Here is a 13,867-nt window from a genome sequence, read left to right as displayed (position 1 = left end):
CCTAATTTTAAATTTCACTCGGTTTTCCTTCCAGGCACTATAAGGCCAGGAAGATAAATACCTTTAGCCTGGCTAGTTATTTCCTTTTCAAATTGCCAAATTGCCTTCCTGTCCAGCCAGTTTCTCAGAGAAACTACAAGAAGTTAAAGCAGGTAAGACAAACTTATTAATATGCAAGCTTTTGCATAGGAATTTTTTTTAAAAAATAGGTTGTATTATTTATAATTTGCTTTTACTGAGGAAAGAGCTTGGGTAGAAATGATCTAGATATATCACGTATGTTGGAAAATGTGGAGAACGGAGGGAAATGTGCAAATTGAATCTGTGGACATGTACTGTTGTTTCTGGAAGATCAGTCAAGCATTTCAAGTTGGTAAATTGTCTCTGGTTTTCATTTCAGTAATTTGATTGGTTACTCCATCAGTGAATTTGATTGGTTACCAAGGTAACAAACTCAGACCCGGTAAGGAATGTGGGAGCAGATAGCCCTTGTGTTGTCTCTTCTCGTTTCAAACCATCTGTTGACTTATAAGCGTCTGCCAGGTTCCTTGTGATTTCCGTCCACCTCAGTGGTAAATAGAAATGTGTGTGTGTGTGTGTGTGTGTGTGTGTGATGAGTGTGTCCGGGCACACATGCTGGTCCTGGGTTTTGAACTCAGGGTTTGAGTGCTGATCCTGAGTTTTCTTTGCTCAAGGTTTACACTCTACCACTTGAGTCATAGCTCCATTTCCAGCTTTCTCTCTCTTTTTTTTTTTTTTGGGTGCTTAATTGGAGATGAATCTTACCAACTTTCTAGCCTGGGCTGGCTTTGAACCTTGATCCTCAGATCACAGCTTCCTGAATAGCTAGGGTTCCAGGCCTAAGTCACCACACCCGGGAGAAACTTTTTAATAGTTTGATTGGAAAGTTCTGGGCCTGTATTCTTTCCCTTACAGATATTCTTTAATTAGTCCCCGCCCCACCCATCCCCCATCCCCTGCGTCATTCAGTAGCTTCTAAAATTCTGTCTTTTCACTAACTTATTTTAGTGATACTGGGATTTGAACTCAGGATCTCATACTTGCTGGGCAGGTACTCTTCACTTAAGTCATGGTAAAATTCTGCTTTTTCAACATCAGTCCTTCCTTCCTTTCTTCCCTCCTTCCTGCCTTCTTTTCTTCCTTCTTTCCTTCCCCCTCTTTTTTTCCTTCTTTATTCTTGTGTATGTGTTGCCAGTCCTGGGGCTTGAACTTGCCTTGGGTACTGTCCCTGAGCTTCTTTTGCTCAAGGCTCTTACTCTACTACTTGAGCCACAGCGCCACTTGCAGCTCTTTTGGAGTGGTTCATTGGAAATAAGAGTCTCACAGAGTTTCCTTCCCAGGCTGGCTTTGAACTACAACCCTTAGCTTCTCTGCTGGTGCTCTACCACTTGAGCCACTTGGCTTTTTACTAGTTATTTGGAGGTAACAGTCTCACATTTGTCTGCCCAGGCTGGCTTTAAACCACAATCTTTAAATCTTAGCCTCCTGAGTAGCTAGGACTACAGGCATGAGCCACCAGTGCCCAGTTTCCTTCCTTCCTTCCTTCCTCCCTTCCTCTTCTTCCCTCTTTTTTTTTTTTTGCCAGTCCTGGGGCTTGAACTGAGTTTCTTTTGCTCAAGGTTAGCACTCTTACCACTTGAACCACAGCACCACTTCTGGCTTTTTCTCTGCACATAGTACTGAGGAATCGAACCCAGGACTTTGTGCATTCTAGGCAAACACTCTACCACTGAGCCACTGCTGAGGTAGAGTGGCACATCCCTTTATCTTAGAAGAAAGCAGATTGTGTATCTGAAAACTGTCTGAGCAAGATTTGGAACTATGTGACGTTGAGCTTACTTATCTCTATGTACCCAAGGGCTGGGCGGTGGTTGATCTCCGTGGTTCTTTGTAGGTGTGCGTGCGTGTTTGTGTGTGTGTGTGTGTGTGTGTTTGCTTGAACTTAGTGCCTAGGAACTGGGATCCTCAGATCTCAGCTTCCTGAGTAGCTAGGATGACAGGGGTGAGCCACCAGCACCCAGCTTCAACAGTTCTTTCATATGATCCAGTCATTCTCTGTGATTGGGTAGAACCCTCCTCACTTAAGCAGAAAACAATTCTATCAGATGGGATTGTTCTACAGATTGACTCTTTCCTTCCTATAGAAAGGAACTTCAAAGCTGGGTGCCAGTGGCTTGCTCCTGTAATCCTAGCTATCAAGAGGTTGAGATCTGGGGCTGGGAAGGTGGCTTAGTGGTAGAGTGCTTCCCTAGCATGCACAAAGCCCTGGGTTCGATTCCTCAGTACCACAAAAACAGAGAAAGCCAGTAGTGCTGTGGGGTAGTAGAGTGCTAGCCTTGAGCAAAAGCAGTTCAGGGACAGTGCCCAGGTCCTGCGTTCATGAGTTCAAGCCCTAAGATTGTCCAAAAAAAGAGGTAGAGATCTGAGGATCATGGTTCAAAGCCAGCCTGGGCAGGAAAGTCTTTGAGATTCTTATCTCCAACTCATCACCAAAAAGCTGGAAATGGATCTGTGGCTCAAGTGGTAAGAGTACCAACCTTAAGCAGAAAAGCTCAGAGATGGAACCCAGGCCCTGATTTCAAGCCCCCAGGACTAGCAGAGAGAGAAAGAATGAATGAGGGAGGGAAGGGAAGGGAAGGGAAGGGAAGGGAAGGAAGGAAGAAGGGAGGGAGGGAGGGAGGGAGGGAGGGAGGGAAGGATCATTGTTGTCAGGTGCTGGTGGCTCACACCTGTAATCCTAGTTACTCAAGAGGCTAAGATCTGAGAATCAGGGTTCAAAGCCAGCCCAGACAAGCCGGTAGACAAGTCCACTGAAAGTCTTATGACTCTTGTCTTTTTGGGTGGTTTTTTTTTTTTGTTTGTTTGATCATTCATTTTTTTTACCAAGAGTAGTTCATTCCTACACTGAATTTTTTTTGGGGGGAGGGACTGGCCCTGAGGCTTTAAAACAAGAGTCTGGGGGGCTGAGAAGGTGGTTCAGTGGTAGACTGCTTGCCTTGCATGCATGAGGCCCTGGGTTCGAATCCTCAGCACCACATAAGCAGAAAAAGCTGGAAGTGGTGCTGTGGCTCAAGTGGTAGAGTGCTAGCCTTGAGCTGAAGAGCTGAAGGACATCACTCAGGCCCAGAGTTCAGGCCCCAGGACCAGCAAAAAAAAAAGTTAAAACAGAGTCTGGGAGCCTCTTTGTGCTGAAGGCTGATATGCTACCACTTGAGCCACAGCGCCACTTCTAGCTTTTTCTGAGTGGCTTATTGGAGATAAGAGTCTCACAGAGGGGCTGGGAAGGTGGCTCAGTGGTAGAGTGCTTGCCTTGCATGCATGAGGCCCTGGGTTTGATGCCCCAACACCACATTAAGTAGAAGCAGCCAGAAGTGGCGCTGTGGCTCAAGTGGTAGAGCGCTAGCTTTGAGCCAAAGAAGCTCAGGGACAATGCCAAGACCCTGAGTTCAAGTTCCAGGACCGGCAAACAAACAAACAAAAAACGCAAAACCTTCTAAACAAGAGGAGCTGGGGTATCTAGAGTTTACTTACCTCTTCCCTGGGCGTGCTACCACCATCAGAAATTGCCTATTTCCACAGTTCATCAGCACCATGAAGGCAGTTGTGGTCCTAACCATCTCTGTGTGGACTGCCTTTGCAATTGGTAAGTTCCAGGCCTTTGGCCTATTTGTATTTTCTACGGTAGATTTTCAGATCCTGGGGAGGGGTGGCTGGAAATCGGAAGTGAAATGCCATTCAGCTTTGTGTACCTCTTCATCACTCCTGTTGCTAAGGAAACTACAATTCAGAGGAAAGAAAAGAGTTGATTACCGATCGTCATAGCTACTCAGGAGGCTGAGAGCTGAGGATCACGGATCAAAATCAGCCCAGAGAGGAAAGTCTGTGAAATTCTTACCTGCAGTGAAACACCGGAACTAAACTGGAAGTGGAGCTATGGCTCAAGTGTTAAGAACACTATCCTTGAGCACAAGAGCTCAGAGAAAGAGCCCAGACCCTGAGTTCAAGTCCCAAGACTAGATAGATAGATAGATAAATAGACAGACAGATATAGATATAGCAAGCTGGGGGTTAGATCCAGGCTTTCCAAACCCTGACTCAATAAACTTTTCAAAATACCACATTCTCATCTAAAACACTCGGACCTTGGAAATACTTATTTCTTGAATCTGTATGCAAGGCAAGTACTCTACCACTGAGACACTTTCCCAGCCCTTGAATCTGTATGTTTACATATTTCAAATCCAAGCACCAGACTCTGTAAAAATGGACTCTGCTATTATTCTGGTTAATCGTGTTGATGATTATAAGGAAATGCTTAAAGATCTACACACTATGGGCTGGGAATGTGGCTTAGTGGTAGAGTGCTTGCCTACTATGCATGAAGCCCTGAGTTCAATTCCTCAGTACTACATAAAAAGCCCAGAAGTGGTGTGGTAGCTCAAGTGGTAGAGTGCTAGCCTTGAGCAAAAGAAGCTCAGGGACAGTGCCCAGACCTGAGTTCAAACCCCAGGACTGGCAAAAAAAAAATACCCTCAGCATCTTTTAAGGCATCTCATTGTAACTCTTTCATATAATTTATAACTTGTGTGCTTTCTGAAACAATTACAGATTATAGAAGTTATCATTTACAAGCCAGGCACCAGCGCCATGCCTATAATCCTAGCTACTCAGGAGGCTGAGATCTAAGGATCATGGTTGGAAGCCAGACTGGGCAGAAAAGTCCCCAGGAGACTCTTATCTCCAATAAACCACTCAAAAACCAGAAGTGGTGCTGTGGTTCAAGTGGTAGAATGTTAGCCTTGAGCACAAAGAGCCTCAAGAACAGAGGAAGAAGAAATTGTCATTTACCCAGATCTCTTCTTCACCAGGAGATGAGAGGCAGAAGAGCTGCGATACTTTGCTCTTCTGGGGGAAAACACCATGCACCAAAGAGGAGGCGTAGCCTCTTTTTTTGGGTGGGGGGTTGGTCATGGGGCTTGAACTCTGGGCCTGGGCGCTGTCCCTCAGCTCTTCAGCTCAAGGTGAGCGCTCTACCACTTGAGCCACAGCACCACTTCTGGTTTTCTGGTGGTTCATTGGGCATAAGAATTTCACAGACTTTCCTGTCTGGGCTGGCTTTGAACTGTGATCCTCAGATCTCAGCCTCCTGAGTAGCTAGGATGACAGGTGTGAGCCACTGGCGCCTGCCTCTTCTTTCTTTTTGTCTTCCAGACTTCCCTCTTCCTGTGGCCCCCAAAGGAGAAAACTTCGAAGAGACAAAGGTGAGCTCTCCTTCCTTGGTTCCTTGGGACAGGAATAAGGGACAGAGCCACTTTCCCTGAGCAGCCTCCATCTTTCTTCTGGGAGATGGAGAAGGTTGGAGAAGAGAGAACTTATAGGAGAGGAGTCATCAGACAAAATGAGTTACCAAGCTGAGCACCAGGAGCTCACGCCTGTCATCCTAGCTATTTAAGAGGCTAAGATCTGAGGATCATGTTTCAAAGCCAGCCCAGGCAGGAAAAAAAAAATCAGTGAGGACTGGGAATATGGCTTAGTGGTAGAGTGCTTGCCTAGCATGCATGAAGCCCTGGGTTCCATTCCTCAGCACCACATACACAGAAGAAACTGGAAGTGGTGCTAGCAGAGCGCTAGCCTTGAGCCAAAGCAGCTCAGGACAGTGCTCAGGCCCTGAGTTCAAGCCCCAGGACTGGCAAAAAAAAAAAAATCAATGAGACACTCCCATTAACTAGCAAAAATTCAGAAATAGAGTTATGGCTCAAGGGGTAGAATACCATATTGATTTAAAAACAAAAAACAGCTTAGGCTGGGTGCCAGTGGCTCATGTCTGTCATCCTATCTACTCAGGAGGCTGAGATCTGAGGATCGTGGTTCAAAGACAGCCCAGATAGTTCTTTTTTTTTTTTTTTTGGTCAGTCATGGGGCTTGAACTCTGGGCCTGAGTGCTGTCCCTCAGCTCTTCAGCTCAAGGCGAGCGCTCTACCACTTGAGCTACAGCGCCACTTCCGGTTTTCTGGTGGTTTATTGGAGATAGGAGTCTCACGGTCTTTCCTGCCCTGGCTGGCTTTGAACCGCGATCCTCAGATCTCAGCCTCCTGAGTAGCTAGGATTACAGGCGTGAGCCACCAGCACCCGGCCCAGATAGTTCTTATTTCCATTGAACCACCAGAAAACCGGAAGTGGAGCTGTGGCTCAACGTAGTAGAGTTCTAGCCTTGAGCAAAAGAGCTCAGGGACAGCATCCAGGCCTTGAGTTCAAGCTTGACAATGGACAAAAACAAAATAATAAAATAAAATGGACAAATAAAGTGGTCATGACTCAAATTCAGGGTGGTCTCATTTCTGTAGTGGAGACCCTGTCCACTGTGATATATTCTTTTTCTTTGGTTGTTTTTTGCCAGTCCTGGGGCTTGAACGCTGGGCCTGGGCACTGTCCCTCAGATTCTTTCGCTCCAGGCTAACACTCTACCACTTCTGGCTTTTTCTGTGGATGTGGTACTGAGGAATGGAACCCAGGGCTTCATGCATGCTAAGCAAGCACTCTACCACTAAGCCACTTCCCCAGCCACCCATGGTGTATTCTCACCCTGCTGTGATCATAGGATCACATAACACATGACATCACACATGAGATCGGTCATTCAGACTTGTAGCTTGTCCTCTGAATTCTTAGTCTGGGGCCTTTACTCAATCTCCTGCTGCTTCTACCAGTGAGTGGCCAAAGAAACTACCGGAAGGCCACTGAAGCCGTGCTCTGTATGTCTTCTTCAGGCCCAGTGTTCCAACAACATTTATAAGTGCTGGATTCTCCCCTACTTTAAGCCAAGTGAACCCATATGCGGCAGTGACCACGTTACCTACAGCGGCGAATGCCATCTCTGCTCCAAAATTCTGTAAGTCCTGACTTGTCTTCTCCCATATACCAAGCCAAGAGGCTAAGAGTGACCAATGCTAAATAAAAATAAAATAAAAGTGACTTCCTGGGCTAGGAAGGTGGCTCTGTGGTAGAGTGTTTGCCTTGCACGCATGAGGCCCTGGGTTCCATTCCTCAGCACCACTTAAGAAAAAAGAAAATAGCCGGAAGTGGCGCTGTGACTCAAGTGGTAGAGTGCAGAGTGCTAGCCTTGAGCTGAAGAGCTGAGGGACAGCATCCAGGTCCAGAGTTCAGGCCCCACGACCGGACCCCCCCCCCAAAAAAAAAGAATCTCCCAGTTTAAGCAGGGCGCCAGTGGCTCATGCCTGTAATCCTAGCTACTCAAAAGGCTCAGATCTGAGGATTGAGGTTCAAAGCCAGCCCGGGTAGGAAAGTCTGTGAGACTCTTATCTCCAATAAACCACCAGAAAACTGGAAGTGGTGCTGTGGTTCAAGTGGTAGAGTGCTAGCCTTGACCTGAAGAGGTGAGGGACAGCGCCCAGGCCCAGAGTTCAAGCCCCACGACTGACAAAAAAGCAACAAAAACAGAACCTCCCAGTTAATGCTTTCACGGCTAATGAATTAGCAAGTTTCCTCCTCAAAGTCAGCCAAAGATCACAAATAAAATTCAGTCATATTTCTTGATGGTATACCAAAAGAGCAAAAAATAATCATCTCAAAATACAATTTCTTTCAGATATGAAGGGTTTAACATCACTAAGCAACATGACGGATCATGTGTAAGTAATGTTATTTCTATTTTAGTAGCAAGCCAGATATATTTTAAAACTCACTGTTGCTGGGCACCAATGGCTGACACCTGTCATCCTAGCTACTCAGGTGGCTGAGATCTAAAGATCATGGTTCAAAGCGAGCCCAAGCAGGAAAGTCTGTAGAAACTTTTATCTGTAATTAAATACCAAAAAGCCAGAAGTAGAGCTGTGGTTCAAGTGGTAGAGCACTAACCTTGAGCAATAAAAGCTCAGAGGCAGCCCAGGCCAGGACTGGCACAAACCAATCAACAACAGCAACAAAAACCACCTTATTGTTGTCAAAGACTTGTAATGTTCTGTTATAAAAAAAAATGTTCAACAGGGCTGGGAATATGGCTTAGTGGGAGAGTGCTTGCCTAGTATGCATGCAGCCCTGGGTTCGATTCCTCAGTACCACATACATAGAATGGCTTGAGCCACTGTGGCTCAAGTGGTAGAGTGTTAGCCTTGAGCAAAAGAAGCTCAGGGACAGTACCCAGGCCCTGAGTTCAAGTTCCAGGGCTGGCAAAGATATTTTTTTCAACATACCTTAAAGACAGTAATGTTAATAAAGGTCCTGTGTCCATCATATAGATTTAACAAACTAGGAGGTTTTTGGTCATGTTTTCTTCCTCTGTGCTTTGTTTCTATTTTATTTGTGTGTGTGTGTGACTGGGGTTTAAACTCAGGGCTGCCTGATCTCCCTTACATTCAAGACTGGCCCTCTACCACTTGAGCCAGAGCTCTATTTCTAGCTATTTGTTAGCTAATTGGAGATTTCAAAAAAAAAAAATCTCTCAGACTTTTGGCCTAGTTGACTTCAAATCTCAATCCTCCCATCTCAACTTCCTGAAGAACTAGGATTCCAGGTATGATTCACCAGTGTTGGACTCTTGCTCTCCTCTCCTCTCCACTTTTTTTTTTAACCTCTCCAATGAAATTAGAATGTCTCTAGTCTGCCTTAATGCAGAGAATAGTTGTTTAGCATTCCTCTTGCTAGCTCCTAGCTTTTCATTTGATCAAATTGGTTTCTCTTTATTTATTTTGTTTTATTTTGTTGCCATTCCTGGGGCTTGAATTCAGGGCCTGGGCGCTGTCCCTGAGCTTCTTTTCCTCAAGGCTAGGACTCTACCACTTGAGCCACAGTGCTACTTTCAGGATTTTCTATTTATGTGGTACTGAGGAATTGAACCCAGGGCTTCGTGTATACTAGGCAAGCACTCTACTACTAAGCCACATTCTCAGCCAAACTGAGTTCTCTAAACAGGTATTTCTCTTGCAGAAAAACTCCTGAACTTACTAAGTCTTCAGATGACCAAATGAAGTACAATGGTTAACTCTTCAAGAATATCCTCTTTTGAAGAGAATTCTCACACTTGAGGAAACTAGTATTTATAATCAGATTCATTAATATGCTTTTTCAATAAAATGATTCTTAGTAGAAAACCTGGCTGGTAAATGGTGCCCTTGTTAATCTTTTTATAAATATATTAGATTGTTATATTTTCATCCCCAAACTGTATGACTTGTGCCATAGGACCTCACCATTCTCACATAAAATTGTGAGCAAATGATCACTGAAATATAAAAGGGGGGGAGTTGAGGGTGTGGTTTGGGTGATTGAGTATCAGCCAATGAACAAACACGTCATATCAAGAGTTAGAATCCAGCCAAGGCACTAGTGGCTCACGCCTGTAATCCTAGCTACTCAGGAGGCTGAGGATTGTAGTTCAAGGGCAGCCTGGGCAGGAAATCCATGAGAGTCTTCTGACCAATGAACCACCAGAAAACTGGAAGTAGAGCTATGGCTCAAGTGGTAGAGCAGTCCCCTTGAGCTGAAGGGCTAAGAGACAGCGCCCAGGCCCAGAGTTCAAGCCCCATGATTGACCAAAAAAAAAAAAAAAAAAGCAAAACAAGAATTAGAATCCAGACTGGGCACTGGTGGTTCACTCCTATAATCCTAGCTACTAAGGAGGCTGAGATCTGAGGATTGTGGTTCAAATCCTGCCTGGACAAAAACGTCCATGAGACTCTCTTAACTGTATTTTTTTTTTGTCTTTTCTTTTTTGGTACTGGGGATTGAATCCAGGACGTTGCACTTGCTGGGCAAGTGCTTTGCCACTGAGCTACATCCCAGCCCCATGAGACTCTTACCTCCAAATGAACCACCTCAAAACCAGAACTACTGCTATTGCTCAAAATGATCCATCACTAGCCTTGAGCAAAAGAGCTCAGGGATATAGCCCAGGCTCTGAGTTCAAACCCCACAATCACTACCCCCCCCAAAAAAAAATTTTTGAATCTTGGTCTCAGACAAAAATATAAATATTAATATAAATAAATACATATGGAAAGAATAAGGCACCTAAATAGTAGCAATATTTATAAGATTTATTTATTTATAAGGTGGAAGCTTTGGCCATTATGTCCTATAAGCGATATAATTTTCAATATGTCAAGGTCTGATTGCACTTTAGTTTTTGTTTCTACAGCTCAAGACTAGTGCTCTACCACTTGAGCTACAGCACCACTTCAGGCTTTTTTCTTTTTGCTTATGTGGTGCTGAGGAATCGAACCCAGGGCCTCAGGCATGCAAGGCAAGTGCTCTACCACTGAGCCACCTTCCCAGCCCTCAGTACTGAGGTTTGAACTCAGGGACTCCTTGCTCTCATTTGGCTTTTTCGATCAAGGTTGGCACTCTTACCACTTGAGCCACAACTCCACTTACAGCTTTGTGCTGGTGAGAGGTTAAGAGTCTCACAGAGTTTCCTGCCCAGGCTGGCTTCCAACTGCAATCCTCAGAATTCAGCCTCCAAAGTAGCTAGAATTACAGGCGTGAGCACTTTAGTGCCTGGCTGGATTGTTTCATTAATCATTTAAAGTTTAAAAAAAAAAGGCTGTAAGTGGACCTACGGTTCAAGTGGTAGAGCACACTGCACAAAAGGACAGTGCCCAGGCCCTGAGTTCAAGCCCCAGGACCAGCAAACACACACACACACACACACACACACCCCTGTATGAGTTCAAGCCCCAGGACCAGCAAACACACACACACACCTGTATCTTCCCAAAGACACTGAAAACACCTAAGGTGCAAACACAGTATTTAAAAAATAAAAATAAAGCTGGGCGCAGTGGCTCACGCCTGTCATCCTAGCTACTCAGGAGGCTGAGAGCTGAGGATCGTGGTTCAAAGCCAGCCCGGGCAGGAAAGACCGTGAGACTCTTATATCCAATGAACCACCAGAAAACCGGAAGTGGCGCTGTAGCTCAAGGGGTAGAGCGCTCGCCTTGAGCTGAAGAGCTGAGGGACAGCCCTGAGTTCAAGCCCCACGACCGACCAAAAACAAAAAATTGAAATACATGAAGAAAATACATAACTAAAACCACAAATAATATTAAAGTAGGGGCGCGCGGTTAACGCGCTCTAACCCCGCGGCGTTGACGCACCTCCAGTCTCACTTGACTTCCGGTCTCGCTCCCCGCGCTGCCCACTTCCGACTTCCGGCCTCACACGGCTGCTAAGCAACCGCTCAAGAACCCGCCCCGCGACTCCCGTATTTGGGCTGCCCGGCCGAACGCCTGAAGGAGCGGAAGGACCTCACCGGGCTACCTAGCGCAGTGCCTGACGGCCCGGCGCCGCCGCAGGGAAGAGCCCGGTGAGGCCCGGGAAGCTTTGGTGGTTGTGGGGCTCGGGGATGGCGCCCCTGGGGGGAGGGTTAGAGGTGCTCGGGGTTGGGCGGAGGTGGAGCAGCATGTGGGGAAAATGCCTAGGCAGCTTGTCATGGGGCCCCGTGGCTCGTGTATCTCTCAGGCAGGAGGCTGAGACCTGAGGATCCCGGTTCGAAACCAGCCTGGGCAAGAAGGTCTGGGAGACTCTTCCTCCCCATTTGAATCACAGGATGAATGAACGAATGAATGAGTAAATAAGTGGAGCTATGGTTCCAGTAGTAGAGCACTAACTAGTCTTGAGGGGAAAAAAAAAAAAACAGATCCAGGGACAAGGCCTGGGTCCTGGCTTCAAGCCTCAGGGCCGGCGTGTGCAAACACACACACACACACACACACACACAGAGTATAATTTGCTGATGGGATCACCTTTCAGTGGAGCATATACACTGAGCCCAATTTCACACCTTGACATTTTGTAAACCTAGAGCCCAGGTAACCTGATACTGGAAAAAAGAAAAGGTCCTGGATCCTCTAAGATGACTCCCTAGCCTTCTGGGCTTGGAATAATTAGAACAAGTTCAGATACTAATGAGCGTCAGCTGTGGGTTGGGCACACCATGCACATGGCACCAAGCCTAGAATGAGTGAAAACAATCTCTGCGTTCACAAAGCTGGGCTTTTAGAGACAGCATAGGAGCTCAGAGAAATTATTATTATTATTGGTAGTGGTGGTGGTGGTGGTGGTCATGGGCTCAGGGCCTGGGTGCTATCCCTGATTTCTTTTTTGCTCAAAGCTAGTGCTCTACCACTTTGAGCCACGGCTCTACTTCCAGTTTTCTGGTGGTTCATTGGACATAAGGGTCTTGTGGCTTTTCCTGCCTGGATAGGCTTTGAACTGTGAGCCTCACATCTCAGCCTCCTGAGTGGCTAGGATGACAGATGTGAGCCACCAGGGTCCAGCTGAGAAATTATCTGAGTAGGAGGTAATTAGAGGCTGCACATACAAGAAAGAGAAGTGGTAGAAGTGCCACCCTTGAAGGAAAATGTGAAGGGATTAGTGGATTAGTGCCTAGGCCATGAGTCCAAAGCCTAGTACACACACACACACACACGGAATCAGTCATTGTACCCTGGTTAGGCTGGAAGTCCCTGCTCCTACTCCCGAGTGCTAATAAGCAAGTAAATAAGTAAACAATGTATGTCACTGTGAAGTGTAAGTATCAGGTGTTTGGTTAGTGTCAGGAAGGGGGGCCCTGGCTGGGTTGCAGAGTCTCCTGGGCTTCCAGAGGAGGGAGGGGTGAATCCATCATTGGTGGGTCCCTAATGCAGCTCTCTAATGGCAGGAAGTGACATGAGCACCGTCTTGCGAAGCCCCCGGGCTCTCCAGCTCACGCTGGCCTTGCTCAAACCTGATGTAGTTGCTCATCCACTGATTCTGGAGGTAAGAACTTGAGTCCCAGCCAGGCACTACTGACTCACGCCTGTCACCCTAGCTACTCAGGAGGCTGAGATCTGAGGATCTGCCTGGGCAGGAACGTCCTTGAGACTTATCTCCAATCACCAGAGAACCAGAAGTGGCGCTGTGGCTCCAAGTGGTCAAGTGCTTGCCTTGAATGAAAAAGCTCAGGGACAGTGCCCAGGCCCACAGTTCAAGTCCCATGATCAACACACACACACACACACACACGCGCAAATACAAATGTGGGGAACTGGTGACTCATGCCCATAACCCTAGCTAGTCAAAAGACTGAGATAAGACCATCATAGTTCAAAGCCAATCTCCAATGAATGAGCAAAAGGCTAGAAGTACACAGCACTTCCTGTCCTCCATTTGCCCAAAGCCCAGCACAAAAAAAGAGTTAAGGGTCCTAATATTATCCCCTTGAAAGGCATACCCCCATGAACACCAAATTCCTTCAACTAGGCCCTAGCTCCTAAAGTTTCCACTGCCTCCCAAGACTGCCTGTATCTGAGGACCTAGCCTTGAATGCTTGAGTTTGGGAGAACATTGAAGATCCAGATCATAATATTTACTAATGGGATGACCTATCTGAACTTCATGGGGATCCTCATGGCTTCTTTGTGTCAGCACAGGTGTTTTGTTTTAAATTCTAAATTAGTAGATTTGGGGGATTTGTTGTTGTTGTTGGTCGTGGGACTTGAACTCAGGGCCTGGGCACTGTCCCTATGCTTTTTTGCTCAAGGCTAGCACTCTACCACTTTGAGCCACAGCACCACTTCCAACTTAATTTCTGAGTAGTTAATTGGAGATGATTCTCATGGACTTTTCTGCCTGGGCTGGCTTGAAACTGTAATCCTCAGATCTCAGCCTCCTGAGTAGCTAGGATGACAGGCCTGAGCCACCAGTGCCCCAGCTTAATCTGAATTGATTTTTATCTTTGGGTGGTATTTGTCCAGGCTATTCATCAGCAGATTCTGAACAACAAGTTCCTGATTGTACGAATGAAAGAACTATTATGGAAAAGGGAAGATTGCCAGAGGTTTTACCAAGA

General features: G+C 46.3%; 2 protein-coding genes across 3 annotated transcripts in view; both read left to right on the top strand.

Annotated features, from left to right (window-relative positions):
* The first annotated feature begins 402 nt into the window (after positions 1-402).
* Positions 403-9,072, top strand: Spink8 (serine peptidase inhibitor, Kazal type 8 (putative)). Of its 2 annotated transcripts, none has more exons than XM_013028119.1 (6): positions 403-463; positions 3,601-3,664; positions 5,233-5,282; positions 6,789-6,910; positions 7,628-7,670; positions 8,965-9,072. In XM_013028119.1, exons 2-6 carry the CDS (start codon positions 3,613-3,615, stop codon positions 8,974-8,976), a joined length of 279 nt encoding a protein of 92 aa, XP_012883573.1. In that variant the 5' UTR covers positions 403-463; positions 3,601-3,612; the 3' UTR covers positions 8,977-9,072. The 2 variants fall into 2 exon arrangements, with proteins under 2 accessions (XP_012883573.1, XP_012883572.1); XM_013028118.1 differs by lacking the exon at positions 403-463 and adding an exon at positions 504-572.
* A 2,132-nt stretch (positions 9,073-11,204) lies between these two features.
* Nme6 (NME/NM23 nucleoside diphosphate kinase 6) overlaps positions 11,205-13,867 on the top strand; it is a 6,065-nt gene continuing 3,402 nt past the window's right edge. The window contains exons 1-3 of the mRNA XM_013028090.1: positions 11,205-11,341; positions 12,698-12,795; positions 13,773-13,867. Of these exons, the coding sequence (XP_012883544.1) occupies positions 12,706-12,795; positions 13,773-13,867 (185 nt within the window). The 5' untranslated portion in view covers positions 11,205-11,341; positions 12,698-12,705. The remainder of the gene's footprint in view (positions 11,342-12,697; positions 12,796-13,772) is intronic.

The sequence above is a fragment of the Dipodomys ordii genome, unplaced genomic scaffold (genome assembly GCF_000151885.1).
Source record: "Dipodomys ordii isolate 6190 unplaced genomic scaffold, Dord_2.0 Scaffold107, whole genome shotgun sequence".
NCBI classification, from domain to species: domain Eukaryota; kingdom Metazoa; phylum Chordata; class Mammalia; order Rodentia; family Heteromyidae; genus Dipodomys; species Dipodomys ordii.
This window is presented reverse-complemented; position numbering and strand designations above follow the sequence as displayed.

Excerpts from the sequence above, each read along its gene's own strand:
- Spink8 (XM_013028119.1), top strand. The coding sequence starts at position 3,613 with ATGAAGGCAGTTGTGGTCCTAACCATCTCTGTGTGGACTGCCTTTGCA. Across the intron at positions 5,283-6,788 it reads AAAACTTCGAAGAGACAAAG|GCCCAGTGTTCCAACAACAT; the intron begins GTGAGCTCTCCT and ends TGTCTTCTTCAG. Across the intron at positions 6,911-7,627 it reads CATCTCTGCTCCAAAATTCT|ATATGAAGGGTTTAACATCA; the intron begins GTAAGTCCTGAC and ends AATTTCTTTCAG.